At 47.0% G+C, this 18,910-nt stretch overlaps 6 protein-coding genes across 6 annotated transcripts; 1 reads left to right on the top strand and 5 right to left on the bottom strand.

The window, feature by feature from the left end:
* Positions 1-524: 524 nt before the first annotated feature.
* On the bottom strand, positions 525-2,220 carry DFJ58DRAFT_761293 (uncharacterized protein). Its single transcript, XM_041388482.1, has 3 exons — positions 1,786-2,220; positions 844-1,732; positions 525-789 (listed from the first exon to the last, which is right to left on the bottom strand). Exons 1-2 carry the CDS (start codon positions 2,130-2,132, stop codon positions 898-900), a joined length of 1,182 nt encoding a protein of 393 aa, XP_041249516.1. The 5' UTR covers positions 2,133-2,220; the 3' UTR covers positions 525-789; positions 844-897.
* Positions 2,221-2,907: 687 nt separating this feature from the next.
* DFJ58DRAFT_836950 (uncharacterized protein) lies at positions 2,908-3,437 on the bottom strand (the record flags this gene model as incomplete). Its single annotated transcript, XM_041392326.1, has 4 exons — positions 2,908-2,962; positions 3,022-3,111; positions 3,167-3,319; positions 3,409-3,437. The coding sequence occupies 4 exons, from the start codon at positions 3,435-3,437 to the stop codon at positions 2,908-2,910; spliced, it is 327 nt and encodes a 108-aa protein (XP_041249515.1).
* Positions 3,438-6,989: 3,552 nt separating this feature from the next.
* DFJ58DRAFT_437135 (Osmotin thaumatin-like protein) lies at positions 6,990-8,113 on the bottom strand. Its single transcript, XM_041380407.1, has 5 exons — positions 7,720-8,113; positions 7,580-7,671; positions 7,405-7,527; positions 7,167-7,353; positions 6,990-7,111 (listed from the first exon to the last, which is right to left on the bottom strand). The coding sequence occupies exons 1-5, from the start codon at positions 7,922-7,924 to the stop codon at positions 7,014-7,016; spliced, it is 705 nt and encodes a 234-aa protein (XP_041249514.1). The 5' UTR covers positions 7,925-8,113; the 3' UTR covers positions 6,990-7,013.
* A 5,318-nt stretch (positions 8,114-13,431) lies between these two features.
* DFJ58DRAFT_887670 (NADP-dependent oxidoreductase domain-containing protein) lies at positions 13,432-14,911 on the bottom strand (the record flags this gene model as incomplete). Its single annotated transcript, XM_041394678.1, has 7 exons — positions 14,655-14,911; positions 14,508-14,589; positions 14,227-14,436; positions 13,996-14,169; positions 13,782-13,958; positions 13,580-13,732; positions 13,432-13,524 (listed from the first exon to the last, which is right to left on the bottom strand). The coding sequence occupies exons 1-7, from the start codon at positions 14,894-14,896 to the stop codon at positions 13,432-13,434; spliced, it is 1,131 nt and encodes a 376-aa protein (XP_041249513.1). The 5' UTR covers positions 14,897-14,911.
* Positions 14,912-15,358: 447 nt separating this feature from the next.
* Positions 15,359-17,907, bottom strand: DFJ58DRAFT_761272 (DUF254-domain-containing protein). Its single transcript, XM_041388481.1, has 13 exons — positions 17,790-17,907; positions 17,507-17,752; positions 17,400-17,456; positions 17,286-17,352; positions 17,045-17,234; positions 16,878-16,982; positions 16,713-16,794; positions 16,662-16,687; positions 16,524-16,605; positions 16,121-16,470; positions 15,883-16,067; positions 15,719-15,830; positions 15,359-15,669 (listed from the first exon to the last, which is right to left on the bottom strand). The coding sequence occupies exons 1-13, from the start codon at positions 17,848-17,850 to the stop codon at positions 15,529-15,531; spliced, it is 1,704 nt and encodes a 567-aa protein (XP_041249512.1). The 5' UTR covers positions 17,851-17,907; the 3' UTR covers positions 15,359-15,528.
* Positions 17,908-17,949: 42 nt separating this feature from the next.
* DFJ58DRAFT_677201 (SDHC, cytochrome b subunit of succinate dehydrogenase) lies at positions 17,950-18,803 on the top strand. Its single transcript, XM_041383137.1, has 5 exons — positions 17,950-18,064; positions 18,118-18,158; positions 18,210-18,370; positions 18,428-18,610; positions 18,663-18,803. The coding sequence occupies exons 1-5, from the start codon at positions 18,002-18,004 to the stop codon at positions 18,746-18,748; spliced, it is 534 nt and encodes a 177-aa protein (XP_041249511.1). The 5' UTR covers positions 17,950-18,001; the 3' UTR covers positions 18,749-18,803.
* The last annotated feature ends 107 nt before the right edge of the window (positions 18,804-18,910 follow it).

Genomic DNA, 18,910 nt, shown 5'->3' with positions numbered 1-18,910 from the left:
AAGCGCCCAGAAAAGGCTGGACGGTGGATCACTCCATACGACCCTGGTATTCTTTCATGGTCTTCACGCTCTATCCACAGCCATTAGCGGACCCATGCTCCGACTCAGATGTATCTACTAGCACCCAAGGCTCTCCGGCATAAAGTGGGCACGATAACCAGGGTTTTCAGGGGCAGGAGTGTGCTTCCATGGACTATGCAATTAAACCAACCACGAGAATGATTGTAACTGCCGATGACTATTGACGGCGCACGCCCAGTGATTGTGACCCAGGTTCCCAGCTCACCGCGCTTTGCAGGCTTCGGCCATTCCCATGACAGAGCGCGATGATGCTCCTCGTACTTTGTTACGCGGCGGACCGAGATGGAGCAAACCCTTCCATTGACTCAGACGTCTAGCGACCACCGCGTTTGAGACAGATACGGGGTTGATATCATCTTGTTATTTATGTAATACTCAACCCACTGCATCCCTTACCACTTCTCGAATTCGTTCACCAGTACTTTGCTGCTAGCATCTCATAATTGACGGAGAAAATGGAACTAGTGCTTGACGTCAAAATGTCTGACAACCATATAGTAGGAGAGTGATTGATGGTTGTTCTACGGGAAGTACATACATAACAATACCAGCATCCTGACGAAGTTAAGAAAATGCGACAAGCAATGTACAGAAAGATGGTTCAATGGTAGCTGGGGTAGAAGGGTGACACTTGAGTTCCATATATAAGAGAGATAAGCGCTGTGTCCAGGGTATGATAAGGTACTTGATGATACATGTAAGAAAATGCTGTGCAGAACCATGAGCGAGCTGTTTCACAACAAAAACGGGCATCGATCTCACCTATCAGATTATCTTGATAGCCATCACAAAGCCGATCATTTCATAAGTTCGTAATTAATCATCGTAGACATTAGCGAACGCGTCGATATCTCCCACACAAGAGATATGGTCGTTGCCCAGATGACGCTTGAGCGCGTCCCGCCTGCTGAACTCCTTCCCGCATCCTCCGATCATTTGTTTGCCGTTGTGAATGTAGGGAGTCGCGTTGTGCGGAACGTTGTACAATGCAGCCGATTCAGCTGGTATACCGCAGCAGACCCACTGCGCAGGTCTTTCGAAACGCGTATGCGTGCGGATATGTCGTTTAAGGTCAGGTGTACGATGATTGCGCTGAACCCACTTGCAATAGGGACATGCCCAGGGGTTAGATTTGTTTGCAAAGTTGGGAGCACTGCCAGGGACGGCTTGCGCGTTTCGTGGGAGGGGGGCAGCGCGAAGTCGTTTTGCGGGAGGCGATACGTATTGGGTCGTGGTATAAGTGGGGACATGGGAAGACACACTGGAATGACGCGTGGAGCGACGACGTTTTTTCGGATTACGCGAAGATGACGGAACATATTCGTCATCCGTCTCGTCTGCGTCACTCTGTCCGTCGGCATCCTCCCCCAAATCGTGGAGCGCAATAGAAACGTTACGCTTGAGGAAGGAACGAGTGGAGCGCGTCATAAATGGCAAGGAGTTGTTTACTGTAGGGAACATGGGTTGCGGAGCCAGCTGGGGAACAAAGAAAGATGGGGGAGTGGGTTCCATTGTAAGCGCGGCTTGGGACTCCGCGTCGCACTCGAAGTTGAGTGGAGGATTATAGTCGAACTCAACGGGAGGATTATAGTCGAGCTCGACGGGAGGGATATAAGGGAGATCCGTGACTGGATGGAGATTGTGGGCCAGACTGTGAACGAGCATAAGATGAATGACTCGTCATGACATAGACCCAAAACATACAAGTCTGAGGGGTCATATTGGATAGGGTCATAACTCTGAAAGAGAATCCCATCTGGATTATCAATGTGTTCGATCTCCGAGTCTGAATCAGAGGCGGAGTCGGATTCGCCTTCAGATTGATCATTAGAGTCCAAAGAAGTTATTGAGTTTTGAGGTGAAGAGGAGGCTGAAGATGAACCAGATGAAATAACTGAAGGTGGACTTGGGACAGAAGGAACAAGTTCTTCTGTGTCGAACTCGGCGGTAACTTCGGCAAGCCAAGCCATATGATCTTCCCCGTCTTGAGCGCGAAGTTTCTCGTAGAGAGTCGCCATAGACTGACGACGATAGATGATAGTGGACGCCATGGCGAAGTGAACTTGTGTGCAGGGATTAGGGTAAGGTAGATTTGCACTGGATGTTAACTTGGACGCGTTATATAGATTTCTTTCTTTCATGTCTCAACTTCGGCTTACCGAACCTCGTTTTGTTCTTTCAAATAACTCCGACCTTCAACCCTCGATGTATGTCACATCGAGGCAGCCTCGCTCCAGGGATTGCCCGAATATAGACCCCTAGTGCCCAGTCCCTCGGTTCTCGGAGCAGAACAAAAGGGTCCTCAAAAATTGACGCTCGGCTAGATCAAGATAAGATGTTCAACCACGGTGGGAATGTGATGATCCAGTGTGGTACGCCCTGGTTGCCACGTGGGTTCCTCACAATTGTCGTTGAAAGCAAAACAAAGGGCATAGCCCCGAATTTGATTCCGGAGGTTGAACAGATATCATGCACACTCACACAAGTGTACTTGATCGTCGATATTAGGGTGTAGTTCAATCAGGCGGGACCCCTGTATCCTACACAGCAAGTGAACAATGACAATCGATCAAAACCTATCTGGGCTTGAATTCTGAACGCGTGCACTGCAACGTGGGGTCGAGAAAGCTCCCAGCGCCCAAGACTTCCAGTATGCCTCGTGAGAAATTGTCTGGACCAACAAAGGGTAACTCTGGCCTTAGACTTTACCCGAGAGAGTCACCGATCTGCTGACAGCGATTTGAACGCGATTTGAACAAAGGTCGTCAAATAATTCAGAATATGCGTGTAATGAAGAAAATATCTGGGCGGGAGTACGGTACGGAACTACCGATCTCTCCGCGAGCGAATGCGCTTTCCGAATTGAACAGCGGGACCTCGACTAATCAACAATAAATCAGACAAAGGACAGGTTTCATTGGAAATTAAAGCTGTACGTACCCCCGTATTTTCTTCTTGGGTCTCTCCTCATGGGCGAACCCTTCTATCGGTTGGTTCTGCCTGAACTTTTCCATGCACCAAAGAATATACCTACATTTGTATATGATGCACTGGCAAGGAACAACATAAGGGAAGAGTTACGGACCTCCGGTCTTGGATGCTCAACCCAGCATTCTTCATATCCCATCCTGATGTGCGCCAGAACGCGTCCCAGCTGTCTATAGATATTTTGGTCTCTGAAGAACGACCAATGGCTTTAAGAAAGTCTTGCGGTGTAGATATCTTGCCTGACGCTAAGCTGGTAAGTATAACAAGTAGAAGCAAGTATTTGACAATCAGACCTCTTGGACTTGGAATGTCGGCTCTCCGGGGAACGTCACATCTCACTGTTGTAGCAACTGTTCTGCTCTGAGCATTTTGAATAGAAGACAATGGAACCTTGAACAACGAAATCCTGAACATCGAGCTTGAGAAAACAGGACGGCAACGGACTAGAGCTCGAGATGAAAACATTGGTTTATCCTGAGTTGGTCCTAAAAAGGAAGATTTTCATGGATGTGACGGCGACCGACGTCACGCTAACTCGGGGATGTCAACGCAAACAGGAAAATTAACTTGACGACAGAACAACACAGCTTTAATTCTGTTGATCGCTATGTTCTGAACTTCTGATTGCCTTGTACTACAAGGTCGATATCAGCCCGTAATTATGGCTGTACTACCACGATCCAACTTTATAACCCCGTGAGCTTTTAGCAAATACGGCGCCGGCGCCAACCCGGGCCCGACTCGCTTTTTCCGCCGCCATGGCTTTGTGTGCGTCGAGCATTTCATTTTGCGTTGGCAAATGATTGCTAATCTTGTGTGATTCCACTGTCAATGTATGATGTCGTACTACAGACGTCTATCTTGATCAGTGTTAGCCAGAAATCTGTTGCAGGTTTATTAAAAACCTGCTCAACAATCTTTTTCCTTTTATCATCGCGCCTTGAACATTCACTGGCACTCATAGATGAATTCTTCAAGGTCTATCTTAGTGAGTAGTCATAGCCAACTGGCACCAAAACAGATTAGAAATCTTGGGTGGTGCGGGTTCAAAACCTAACGTTCACTCATGGTCAGTTCTTCAGAGGTTCATCTGATCTTGCATACTAGCCAGATCGAACCACAACAAAGTCGAAATCTGTTTCTCTTGGCTTGCGCAGGTTCGAAACCCGCCGGCAAGCTGTTTCTCTCTCTCGGAACACGCCTTGATATCACTCATGGATGGTTACGTCCGAGGTTCATCTAACTAGTCTTAGTAGCTAAGTGGTCACGATAACAGAATTGAAATCAGTTTCTCTTGGACTCTGCAGGTTCGAAACTTGCCGATTACCAGATTTTTTTCTATTGGAATACACCTTGAAGATTCGCTCATGGATAGTTTCCTCGGAGGGTGATGTCAACTCCGCCCTGGCCAAAGTGGTTACCGAGACAGAATCTAAATCCGTCTCTTGGACTGCGCCAGTGCAGGTTCGAAACCTGCCGTCACCGATAACAAGGTTTTTTGTGCCATTGGATGCCTTAAATGTTCACTCATGGATGGTTTCCTTGGAGGTCCATCTCAACTGGTCTCGGAACACCTTGACGTTCACTCATGGACAGTTCTTCAGAGATTCATGCTAGCCAAAGTGATTACCACAACGGAGTCGAAATCTGTTTCTTTTGGATTGCGCAGGTTCGAAACCTGCCGGCAAGCTTTTTCTCTCTCTCGGAACACACCTCAACATTCACTCATGGATGGTATCGTCGGAGGTTCGTCTAACTGGTCTTAGCTAAGTGGTTTCCATAGCAGAATCGAAATCTGTTTCTCTTGGACTGTGCAGGTTCGAAACTTGCCGACTAACAGTTTCGAACCTGCAATGTTTTTTCTATCGGAACACGCCTTGAAGATTCGCTCATGGATGGTTTCCTTGGAGGTTCATCGATGCATCGTCCTGGCCACTTTGAAGTGCTTACCACGACAAAATCTAAATCTGTCTTTGGGACCGTGCCACTGAGCGCAGGTTCGAAACCTGCCGATGACAAGGTTTTTTTTGCTATCGGAACACGCCTTGAAGGTTCATTCATGGATGGTTTCCTTGGAGGTCCATCTTATGTAACTGGTCTTATAGCCAGGTGCTTTCCACAACAGAATCAATCTGTCAAGCCTGTCGATGACAAGGTTTTTTTCCCCTGAACACACTTCGACATTCACTCATGGATGGTTTCGTCGGATCGTTCATCTTAACTGGTCTTAGCCAAGTGGTCACTGCAACAGAATTCAAATCTGTCTCTCTTCGATTGCCCAGGTTCGAAACCTGCCGAATAACAGGCCTTTTTCTGTCAGAACACACCTTAAAATTGACTCATGAATTGTTTCCTCAGAGGTCTATCTAACTAGTTTTAGCCAAGTGGTTACCAGAACAGAGTCAAAATCTGTTTCTCTTGGAGTTGGTTCGAAACCTACTGACAATATTTTTGCGTTGTATAGATCCTCGGAGGTCCATCTTAACCAAGCCCAGTCATTGCGCCGAAATCTCTTTTTTCATGTGACAGCACTCTCTCCATGAAAAGGAATTCACTTTCATGCCCCGCGGTTTTTCTTCAGAAAGTTTTCCAGTTATCATCCATAACTTACGGGCGTTCGAGAAGATGGTTCAAACGAGAATGCGATGCCGAGAACTTAAACACCATTCATACACTGTAGGTGTTGATTCCATCAAGCTTGTTCGCTGTTTATTCACTGTAAGCTATCCTTGTTCATCGCTCTCAATTTCTTAATGCGCTCACAATCTCATCTGACCAAGTGAAGCCAACCTTTGCGAGTTAATTGTGTTATGACCACCATTAAACATGCACTGCAATGTGCATGTACAGTTGGTATTCCTTTGATGCATTCTCTAAATGATAGTAAGTACACGACATTAGTGCTTGTGGGGCAAGATTCCTGCAGGCGAAGCTCAGCCTTTATCTAGTACTATAATTTGGATGAAGAGTGTTAGTGTGCAACACGTTCCGAAGGCATTCCACAACAAGCGGCGGTATCTGCGGGGACGGCCGCAAGAGCGGTCGTCCGAGCATATGGCTTCCCAGTTCAAAAGCTGCTCAAGCGCTGTACATCGAGTCGTCGGCTTCGGAATAAGGTACACACGCATTGTGTCTTTTCATATCAGCTTAAAATTAATATACTGGGGCGCGGTGTGCCTCAACACGACGTGCAAATTACAACCGGTGCCGTACTAATCAACGTCGGGAACTATGTGCTGCTCCTGCGGCTACTTTTCCACATATGCAGTATGGCGCAATAGATGATTGTATGGCTTGCCATCACTCTGAATGGGATCAGGTCTCAGCAATCCGACACAATGGCAGATTGCGTCCATCGAGCTAGTCTTTTTATTTCATTTTGCGTGTTGATCCTATGTGACTCAATTTCATGATGCATGATGTCGTACTACAGACGCTTTATTTTGACCAGGCATCAGGGAAAACCTCCCAGGCAAACTTAGGGCATGACAGAGAAAATTATGATAAGGCAGATAGTCTTCATAATATAGGAATAATTATTGCGAGGAGTAACAACGAGTTCGTTCGAATCATGATGACAAAGCTCATATCCAAAAAAGGTTGTGGCTGACGCGCTGACGGGCCGGAGTGGACCTCTTCTAGGGTACAGGAAGCATGGTCGTTGTGAAAGTACAAGCAGTGTCAGTGAGCGCCAATGAGCCTGTAAATTGAGATGATTACTATTGATAGTCCGATCTTCTCGCCGATCGTCGGTCAAGAAAATGAGCAGGGTTCCACCGGCATGCGAGAGTGTCACAACGCCGCAAAAAACAGATTCTATTCATAACTTGAAGTACACTTTACTACTCGCAAAAAATACTGGCAAGATTGGTACCAAAAAACGTTATATCGAATGAATACGACAGCTCCAAACTACAACATAAACGGTCATTCACTGCCTATATTTAGTCGGTGTAGTCAGAAGTTGTGCCAGAGCACAGAGTAAGAGTGATATCGGTGTTGCCGCAAGTATAAACGACCAAGTCAGCAGGAGTATAGCCATCTGAACGATAATTATCAGTCCGCTATACCGATGGCAGTAAGATGGAAACACATACTAGAGCCGTCATTGTCAGGGAATGCATAGGCATTATAACAAGTGTCATAGTAGAAAGCACTGTTGGGGCCAGGGCCCTCGTTGTTAGTACAGCCTCCTCCACTAGCGGGAAGGGCGCCACCGCTGCACGCGCTCGCAGAGGAGCAGCACGGGGAGTAGCACGTGTCGGTTCCAGGTCCAGGAACGGGCTGAAACAATATAAACATGCATGATGTCAATACGGATAGATTAGTACTCACACAGCCAGATGAGATTGTGCAAGCGAAATTATCGCAGCTCGAATCACCGGAGGAAATCTCCATTCCAACGTTATATCCATAGATGAGCGAGATATCATATGTCACACTTCCGGCAGTTGCGTACTGCATTTTTTTAAAGTCAGAAGTTATTTCAATGCCTGCGACCGGGACCTACAAAGTTGAATTCGGCTCTGCTGAAGGGAGTGACACCGTCCCAGGTAGGGCCACCGGTAGTACACGTAGAACCATCGCTGTTGCATCCAGTACCTAATAGTGTGGTCAGTGATAAGCTGAGGAGGGGAGTTACACACTTACCGACGTTGATAGCGCCGTCCCAGTCAGAGCTAATGCCTAGGTTTGCACTCTGGCCTGCAGCGACGGTGACATCGTTGTTGATAGTACCATAGCTGGTGCCCGTGTTCAAGAAGACAGATTCGGTGCAAGAGTTGACAACAGTGAGAGACTGGGCTTGAGCCACGGTCACGATAGCGGCTAGAATCAAAGCAGAGAGAATAGCCATTGCAAGTAATGATTAGACGACTTAGAAATGGGAGACGATGATACCTGTTTAAACACTTTATGGATCTCTTTATACCAGAAGTCTTGGGCCGTGAGCGCGCTAGCGTTTTATTGGAAGTGTATACCAAAAATGAAGCCACAATTTTTGTCACAAACAGTGTGAATTGGCAAGTAACAGCATGCTGCGAAATGGGCATGGTCACCAATCTTTGACCGGAAACCCTGATATGGGACAGTAAGAATTGACGGAAGATGCGGTGATAGCTAAACATTGCACGAAGGGTGCTAAAAGAGGGATAAATTCAAAACATGTGATGCGCTCAAAACGTACCAACAGCAAAATAATTCTTCTATCAGTGCATGACAAGGACTGATGAGGTCACGAAACTATTTCTGATTCGGGTGAAAGGGACTTGTTCCTCGGAGGCTCACTTGCGAATGTCACGCACAGGAAAGGCTGTAGAACGTTGTGGTCAAACTTGAGTTGGCCACCAGCGAAATTAAATCCAACAGGTAATGAACTATAATATAAGCTGATCAGGGTCAGGGGTAGGTTGACGGTCCCGCAATCTACTTACTTGGCTTGCACTGTGCAGTGTGCAGCTTGTTCAAGGTATATCGGGGTTTAAAATATAAACACCATAATATTGATTTCAACTCCGCGGCGTACGGTATGCTACACACTTCAAGGACCAATATTCAGGACCCAGGTCACATAAATCCCCGTTTCCTACAGACGAGCCAGAGTTTCGTGTATGGTTAGGATGCTAGGTTGTCCAAATGCCACACCGGGCCTCACGCACACGATCCGAAGTGTCCTAATTTTCTGTTGTCGTCATCTGCATCATGATATCAGAGCCATGACTATTTTTGCGAAGTGGCTTCGATATAGCTTACGGTATGTATCACAACAAACGCCCATGAACCACTGCACTGGCAGCCTCTATGACACATCGGAGTTTCGTCAGTACTTCGGCACTCTTGGTACGAGTGCCCCACTGCCCATCGATGGTAGCCTTGCTACTAGCACTGGCCACTGCATCATCATTGACTCCATACCTCTGCACACCCATTGTGACAGGTTGCGACGTGATGAGAAATTGATATTTTTATTGCTGTGTCCCTATAGCATAGAAGTCCATCACTGGACTAGGTTCATGGGGTTGATTCTGAATCTTCTTGATGCATTTCTCTAATTAGCTCTTTACTCGCATATCCTATGCGTAGGCATTTTCGTACGTGGTGACCTATTATTCACACAAAGTTGAACCTTAATACGAGTTCCATCATTCTGTAATCCCACATCCTAGATTTCATTGACCCGATCTGTCACACTTTCGGACAACAAGGGTTCACCGTGTTCGCCATCATAGTCATTGGGAAATGCATAGTCACCGCCTGTCTCGCCGACCCGCTGTGCAGTCTAGGCACGGGAAGTGAGTCTCTGTCGCAGAACATAGCCTGTGCTGCCCTACTGGCTACCCATCGCAGCCAATGAAACGGACTGTTAGGTCATACTGATACAGTGGGTATTACTTTGTTGCATAGAAAGACTGTTTGCCCTCCCATAGAACGTTTCTATGCAGAATTGGTGAAAATAGACTGTTCAGATCACCCCCCAGAGCTGGTTGCATTTCCTGGGTAGAGTTGTTCTTCAGATCCTGGCACGTCTGCAGTCCGATCAACGGATTCACAATCCTCTTTGCCGTGCCGCCGCAGGGAGCACTACATCCACAGGCCCAGGATACTACTCAAATGGTCTCGAGGCGTGTATTGTGAATGGATATTTTAATCAAGTTAATGCGAAGGACGGTCAGATCCTGCCAGCTATATCTATGTTGGTGGGACCTCAAACACCATCACATGCTAGCTTCAGCTTCTATCTTCCAGGCGTCCGTTATAGGATTTCTCTGACGTATGTGTAAAATTGCGTACGTGGTCTCCACTGACAATGTCATCAGCAACAAACGGATGGATTTATTTTAATGGATCAAAGCCCGAGTCGGATTTGAATCAGACATCTCATGACCACTGAGAGAAGCGGGGTTGTTCATGTACTGCCGTTGTGAACTTGCTTTAGTCTGGTGACACTAAATGCAGCTTCTTAAATAAAAAAACTTAGCTGAAGACACACTGCGATAAGTGGCATACCATCAGGTAGCCGTCGTGATATCTTACCTGATATTCTATAGCATCCACTGAATCGTATGAAAATGATTGCGGCTTATGTGCTTCTTCAAGTTGGCTTCAAACTTAAATGATGGCATTATGTGCAGTGAGCTCCGATGACAAGGACCATACCTTTCACAAATCAGGTTTTTGTGTTACCCCGTTGTCCATTTGTATATGTCCAATGGTGTGCTTCACCAATAGTCATACAGGAGTAGACTCGACCCTTCAGCTCGTTAAAGCGAGATAGCGATGTCTAGGTAGAAATTTCAACCACCTTGTCGTTGCAACTGGTATTTGCTTTGATTTCTTCGCTGCTGGTTCTTGGATGCCACCAGGCCCGGATAGTTCTTCGCCCTCGTCCCAGACGTCACGGTCTATGTCTTGCTTCAATCGTGCCTCGTCGATATGATCAGGGTGGCACTCATCCGATCCGAAGCCATAGCAGGTTGTACTTTGCGCCTTGAAGACATAGTGGTCGGTCATAGGTTAGTTGAGAATCACGAGTGTTTTTGCTAAGGATTTTTTGAAGGATTTTATTAACTTGAGACCCGTTGAGTTCATACCAAACCTTGACCAGTGGAGTCGGAAGATGCTCAGTTAATTTTCAGAACCTGAATTTTTCGCTAGCCGCCCAAGCCTGAGGATGTTCCCCCGCGCGACGGTGACAACACATGATGTACGCAGCAGTTAACACCTTCTATATGACGTGCACCGTGTGTGCTCAGCTCTACTACATCGCCAGGTTCATGTTGTTGTCGGTTCATGCTCAACAGGATATACAAGTAGTAGCGGTAACAGACTCGATGGACGGAACAGTCAATTACAACGTTCTTTCATTGATTTGGTACTTCAACACATTGATTCTCACACTTACACTACCGTGACATCAAGTGGAGCATCAATTTACATTGGAAAATCTCGAAAAATCCTTAGCAAAAACACTCTATTCATGGTTCATGACAATCACTCACCGACCCTGGCCAAGTGTCTTCCAATATTCGACATGAGAGATATCCCGACCCGAAATAGGACGGAGCGTTTGATGCCACGGAACCAATTGGTATCGACGCCGTCTGCGCGCTCCACCGAAGCCCTCTACTGTTCACCAAATCGTGCCATCGTCATGTGCGCACCCCACGCGCCCCTCTTCTGCTCCGCGGGACCAATTTGTGTCGTCGCCATGTGCGGGCTCCGCCCGAACCCCTCTTCTGCTCCACTTTGGCGCAGGCATGTACACCTCAGCTCCTTCGTTTTCTAAAATTTTCGCACGGTTGCCGCCGCGACGAGCGTCAGAGCAGTTAGCTCCTGTTTCACTCATCCGCATTTTTCGACCTCATGGTTATGGCGTCGGCTTGCTCTTTTTACAACTATTTCCTTTACGGCCTGCATATGCGACGACGTTCGACGACGGCTGCCAAGGAACCAGCGCGTAAACCAATCCGGACACGATATGACTGAACCGTCCGCAGGCGAGCGGATCGCTTGTACTGTTTTATTTTAAAAAGTCCGATCATAGTTCCAACGATTTAGTTCGAATTCCAAGTGATCTATATTCTGAATACTCTTCTTAAGAAGCAGAAAGATCAAAGATCACAAAGATGGCAACTAAAAAGAAAATGGGGTAGAAATATAAAGAGGGGCCGAACTAAACTCACAGAGCCCGAATTATGATGACAAAGCTCATATCCAAAAAAGGTTGTGGCTGACGCTCTGACGGGCCGGGGGCCGTCATGATCGAGTCGACAGAAATTTCCTGGGAGACCTGCCAACCCTCTTCTAGGGTACAGGAATGTCTTATCATACCTTGACGTTCACTCCTTCGGAGGTTCATCTCATAATATTGCGAAGCGTACTACTAGCCAAAGTGAACTACAATAGAATCGAAATCTGTTGCTCTTGGATGGCGCAGGTTCGAAACCTGCCAGCAATCTCTCTCGAAACACACCTTGTCATTCACTCATGGATGGTTTCGTCAGACGTTCATCTAATTGGTCTTAGCTTAATGGCTACCACAACAGAATCGAAATCTGTTTCTCTTCGATTCTGCAGGTTCGAAACTTGCCGGTCAACAGATTTTTTTGTATCGGAACACATCTTGAAGCTTCCGAAGATTCGCTCATGGATGGTGTCCTTGGAAGCTCATCTCCACTTCGTCCTGGCCAAAGTAGCTATCGTGACAGAATCTAAATCCGTCTCTTGGACGTGCCACTGAGTGCAGGTTCGAAACCTGCCGACGCCAATGACAAGGTCTTTTGTGCTATTGGAACATGCCTCGAAGATTCACTCATGGATGGTTTCCCGGGAGGTCCATCTTAACTGGTCTTATAGCCAGGTGGTTTCCACAACAGAATCAAAATCTGTCAAACGACTTTTTTTTTCCCCCTATTGGAACACATTTCGACATTTACTCATGGATGGTTTCATCGGATGTTCATCTTAACTGGTCTTATCCAAGTGGTTATCGCAATAGAATCAAAATCTATTTCTCTTCGACTGCAGGTTCGAAACCTGCCGAATGATACGTTTTTTTCTATCGGACCACACCTTAACATTGACTCATGGATGGCTTCCTCAAACCTCCATCTAACTGCCCTTCGCCAAGTGGTTGCCACCACAGAGTCAAAACATGTTTCTCTTGGAGTTGGTTCGAAACCGACTGACCATATTTTTGCGGTGTATAGATCCTCGGAGGTCCATCCTAACTAAGCCCAGTCATTGCGCCGAAACGTCGTTTTTGTGTGACAGTCTGTTCATGAAAAGGAATTCACTTTCATGCCCCGCGATGGCTTCAGCTTTTCCTCGCAAGGGCGTTCGAGAAGATGGTTCAACGGAAACGCGATGCCGAGAATTTAAACACCATTCGTACGCTGTGTTGATTTCACCTGGTAAGCTTGTTCACTGTTTATTCACTGTAAGTTATTCTCGTTCATCACTTAATGCACTCACAATCTCATCTGACCAAGTGAAACCAACCTTCGCGAGTTGATTTTGTTACAACCATCGTTAAACATGCATTGCCTAAGCTTTCCGGTTCACTGAAATGATGTAAACTTCGCGTTGGTCCTTCGTCGCACAAACCTCTCAAAGGAAAAAGGATGAAGAATGTTAGACTGTGCAACACGTTCCAAAGGCATTCCACCACAAGTGGTAATATCTGCGCGGATGGTCGCAAGAGCGCTCGTCCGAGCATATCATGATAGCTTCCCACTTCAAAAGCAGCTCAAGCGCTCCGTCGGCTTCGGCTTGGGAATAAGGTACATTATGTCTTTTCATATCAGCTTAAAATACTGGGTGCGGTACGCCTCAATACATGTGCAAATTACAAGCGGTGCCATACTAATCAACGTCTGGAACTATGGGCTGCCCCTGCGGCTGCTTTTCCACATATGCAGTATGGCTCAATAGATGATTGTATTGCTTGCCATCACCCTGAATAGGATCAGGTCTCAGTAATCTGACACAACAGAGCGCTGATGTTACTTACGATGAATGTGGAGGGGAAGCCGGGATCGAATGGAACGATGCTCTCCAAATACTTCACGTGCTCGGTAGTCAGCGAAATCGTTAGAGACTCCAAGTTGGCCTCCAAATGCTCCACTTTTCGCCCACCAATAATCGGGAACACATAGGGCGTCTTCTGCATAAGATATGCAATGGCCACAGGCTGTGATGTGCTTTGCACCGACTTCTTTAGCGACCTTCTCGAGCGCTGTGCTCATCGCTCTTTCCGTCTCGTTGCGTTCCCAATTGGGAGTTGTAGAAGCGTGCGGCCTTTCTCTCCCGTCTGCCGGCGGCGCTCCCTCTTCTTCGTCGCTTCGAAGTTTTCCACCTGGCAAGGACGTTCCAAGGGGCAAGCGCAAGACCTATGCATGAGGTGAACTGTGAGTTGAGGCACCAGACAGCGAGGAACAACATTGATCTACCTTCAGAGCGGGCCATTGGTATGATATCCCGTTCAAAGTCCCGAAGCATGACGTTCCAAGCACCTTGGTAGATCACAAACGGTGTTTTTCCATGATCCCGAGCATACTGGTTCGCTTTGGACACGACCCAAGCAGGAGAGTCTGAGATACCCTACCAGCGATACATGTTAACAAATGTTGGTGTCAGCATAGAAACGGGGACACTCACGAGGTACAACACTTTCCCTTGTTGTACTAGTATATGCAGACCGTTCATGACCTCTTCGACGGAGGTGTCCCAGTCCCACCAATGCACGTACAGAATATCGATGTATGAAGTCCTCAGCTTCTTCAAGCTGGCCCTCAACGCTGAGGTGCATTGACTTGACGTTAGTTGCCGGTATATGTTACCTTTTGGTGAATGGCAGTCGTTGCCGCGCTGGTTACCTGGTCATGTACTTGAATATATATACATCAGCATCGATTACATTCACCGAATCCCAAAGTTACCTTTGTAGCGATCACGAGCTGGTCACGGATCCCCCGTTCCTCTGCCCACTCTCCGATGATCTCTTCAGATTTTTGATCTTGGCTGAGAGGTTGCGACGTATATCAGCGACAACAACAAATTCGGGATGTGTGCGATACAACACGCACTAGTTGTTGGCAGTGTCAATGAAATTTCCCCCGGACTCGTAGAAGGCGTCAAGGAGCTTGAATGAGGATGTCTGATCCATACCACCTATCCCAAACTTATCCCACTTGTCACCAATGGTCATGGCACCGAGCTGCAAGGGCGAGACATGGACGCCGGCGTGAGGGGATAATACGCGATATCGCGCTAACCTAGATGATGGCTTTGGAATGGGTGCCCAGAGCGCAATTCTTTCACTAGACATAATTGTAGAGTTGAGTAAGGCTGGTGTTGTTGACTTGCAGTTTCTCTGAAGGCTGGCAGCATTTTATACATGTTTTCCAGTCTGGCACTTCGTCAGCACCATTGTGTGATCACTATGATGCCAGAGAAATGCATCAGTTTTCTGAGTAAGTTGTACTGCACAAAGATGTTAGCCTACGCCAGCTGGAGAATCCGAGTGAGCCAAGACACGTTATAAAGATATATTATAAATACACATACTGGTTATCACGCTGCTAACCCCACTCCGCAGCTTTGGTTTGTCACGAAGATGTGCAAGACAGGCTAACGCGCATCGCAGTACTCCTTTCATGCTCCACTTTGGCTCAGAGATGTGCCCCACTTCATGAGGTCACTTTGTTGACGTGTTCTGTGCGCACTCCACTCCAGCCCTTCGAGGCTCCACATTTGTTTCTGAGATGATGACGCGCAGTCGCATTGTAACGTCTCTCTTATCACAACTCATTGTCATGGCGTATATATAAAGAGGTTAGAATAAAGGTGTCATGTTTCTGATGAGCCACAGAGGTAAGATGCATCAACCGAAGAACACTCAACACGAATGAATGGCGTTCGAAAGGGGAACCGTCTCATCAGTACATCCATCCACTACAATCAAAAGACCGGGGCATCCCTCAGGAAAAGTTGACCTTCTTCTTTCTTCACCCACCGAGTAACTGCGTTCGCAGCGTTGATCACCGCAGCCTTGGGTAACCGGGGCGATAAAACCACATATAGTTCGAACGGTTGTGTTATCTGAAGCCACGAGATCAGACCAAGCGGTATTGAGCAGCCAAACACTTACCCAACCCATGACTATTTCATTCTCCGTACGAATGTATTGCAGCTTGAGGTTTCCTGTTTGCCCAGATTTTGCATGTATGGCGTCATGTACGATCTGGTACAATGTGACAATCCTATTTTCTGTGGTTGAGTACGCTGCAAATGAAGAGTTCTCGGATCAAAAACCTTCGCTTCGCATCCAGGGTATCATAAGGCTCTTCAAAAGCCGGTAAGGTAATCTGAACATGCGACCTCGACTTATAAACAAAGTGACGCAATCCAGGTATCGCCAGCTGGGAGGCAAAGTAGCTTGTTTTCCCGGAGTCGACAGCTCTGGCCAGCGTATCGAGGGATCCATCATCATTCAATTTCTGGGGTCAATGTCAGCGATACGAATGTGCTTAAGGTAGACAATCTAGCACACCTGAGTGACGATGTCGCACCATGCTCGCACAGTCTCGAACTCTCCCCCGCCGCTGATGCACACAAGTCCGATGCCAGAATCTTCTACGAGTCTGGTTGTGTGCCGTGAAGTGGCACCTTGGCTGTTTTCGGTTACATGGCTGGCGCCAGTGGTATCTGCACTTTCATTGTTCTCGGGTGCTGTCCTCTGATAAGATTTATGGTCTGCGTCAGGGCGATGTAAAAAAGTGATATACGCGTTGACAAAACCAGAAGGGTTGAACTTCGGTAGACAAACTGGAATCCATGATGCAGATGCAGGCGAGTTGACAATAGATGGGGAATAAACGGTATTCACGAGAATGTGTATATCTGCAACAAGTATATATGAAAGTCAGACGTCAAAATAAAGAAAGGGCACGTGCCAGCAGGGTGTATTGAATGCTTTTTAGGTCGCACCAATGTTATGACCTGACCCCGTGCAACTAAAATGATGTAGAGAGTATCCTGGAACCAAATTTCCATTAACACTTCGACCTTTCACGCGTAGCAGAGGGTTTGACCTTCATCTTTGAGGTTGGCACCAGTGCTTCGGCAACACGCGCTCGCAGAACTTTGGTCCAACTGTAGACAATTCAAGGAAGAAGTTGCCATTGCAAGGTCGAGTTCCATTCGAGCTAACAACGAAAACATAAACTGGTTCTGAACCTATTTTTTTTTGGACAAGATCAATAATTTTCAAGAAACAATAGAGATGAATTGTCGTACCGTCTAATAACCTGCGCAAAGTCAAAGTTCGTGCGACGCTCGAAGATGCGTCGTAGTTGGGATGCCGTGACGATGCTCAGTATTTGTAAATGTAGATACTCGAGGTGTGAGCGAGTCTTCCTTGTTCATAATTAATTGAGCCACAAATGAATTTTCAAAACACGAGGCCACTACTCACGACGGACTCTGGCTCACCCCACGATGATGCGCAGACATAATACAGGGGGGACCGAAGCAGGAAGGTTATCCGCAACCTTCCAGCATTTATACAGCGTAGCTTATCGCCATCGTCGAGAAAGACTGACAAAAGCGCTTGAACTATACCCATGATAGAGGATAGATTCTCAGCGTCCTGCCCAGCAGGGCGACTAACCGGTGATGATGATGATTGGACCTCACTGAGTGGGCCAATACCTCACCTAGTGAATACAGGCTTTCCGGCGTCCGTGAGTACGAAGTACTCTCGAGGCCTATATCCTTCAAGAGCTACGCCAAATTTGAGACTCATAAATATATGTCATGATATTACTCACTTGTGTCAGGAGACACGAAACTGATTTCTAGAGATCCATCAGCTTTTCGCTTTGCATCTGCAACACTCTCAGAAGTGCTAGTATGCACTAATCAAGATGAAAATGACCTGATTTCTCCCTCTGAACACTTAAAGTCCGCCGTAGATGATCACGCAGGTTCTTCCTGGATTCTTCGTCAGCTACATCATCTATCTGGCCGACTGCAGTGGTGTCTTCGCTGTGGGTGGTGTCCACCTCTGGGTCCACCTCATGGACAAGAATACCGTCATTCAAATCAAGATTCGTTACCGATGATGCTGAACTTTCAAGACCCGGTGTGGTCACGGATAGGTGGCCTGTGCTGAAATGGTGATCTTGAATATTTGAAAGTGATGGAGGAGAGTGTAGTACCTGGTGGGATGACCAAATTATGAGGAGATGATGGGGTTGTTTGAGAACGTGCTGAGGTCATGACGGTCCACAAGCAAAACTGACTGTATCACACGTAAGTACATGGCTTGAGTACCAGTGACAGCGGCAGAACACCGACCCCTCCGATATTTCCCACGATCCGGTTCCGTCTATCACCGTCAGTTTCCTCAAAACACTTTTCCACCCTCACCATGATGTCCGCTCGCATTGGGCTTGGTTCTGTTACCAGGAGAGTAGCGTTCGCTCCAGTCATTCGGTAAGTGCGCATCATAATTCTTGAAAGTTGTGCGATTACATAGTTATTACAGGGAGAAACCAAACTGTTTTACGTACCCTGATTCCCAAGCGGTGAAGGATGGTTTTCGTGATTTTGAATTGTCATTTCTGAATGCACGCTAGTGGTGTACAGATACAGTCCCTGCCTCCATCAGCTTCGGAAGAAATTCTGAATGCTCAGCGTCTTAAACGCCCTTCCAGCCCTCATTACACAATCTACCAGCCTCAGCTGACATGGTTTAGCTCAATTGCAAACCGTATGACTGGCGGGGCACTCAGCGCGCGTATGTCCCGATTCCTCACGAATGACTTAGATATGGCGTAATTGTGATATCATCTAGTCCTATACGGCTTTTCGTTGGCATACCTCGTCGCTCCAGACACTTTCGATAGCGCTCACATCGTCGAGTTCGTTGCTGGGCTGCCGGACTACGTGAAGTACACCGGCAAGGTTATCCTGGCCACCCCTTTCACTTTCCACTTCTGGAATGGTCTCCGACACTTGAGTTGGGACACGGGTAAATGTATGTCGCCTATGTCTTGTTTCGTGGATGACTGCTTACGTGGCTCTCGAAGTTTTGAGTCTCAAGGCGTCATACAGAGCTGGTTATGCTGTTTTAGGGGCCACAGCTGTATCTACGGTCGCATTGGTTTTGATGTAAAAGTTTTGTTTCAATTAGTGGCAAATCAATTGATCTCCGAGGTTCGCACGTTAAACTCAAGAAGGCAGCATGGTCAGAATCTTGAGGACATTGGAGTCGAAAGTCGTGCAATAATTGTATTGCACACCTTGGCAGTTTGAGAGTATGAACTCGCCATTATCT

This window comes from Suillus subalutaceus, assembly GCF_016647625.1.
Source record: "Suillus subalutaceus strain FC151 chromosome Unknown DFJ58scaffold_7, whole genome shotgun sequence".
Classification (NCBI taxonomy): domain Eukaryota; kingdom Fungi; phylum Basidiomycota; class Agaricomycetes; order Boletales; family Suillaceae; genus Suillus; species Suillus subalutaceus.
The sequence above is the reverse complement of the archived record's forward strand: the minus strand, read 5'-3'. Positions and strand labels throughout refer to the sequence as shown.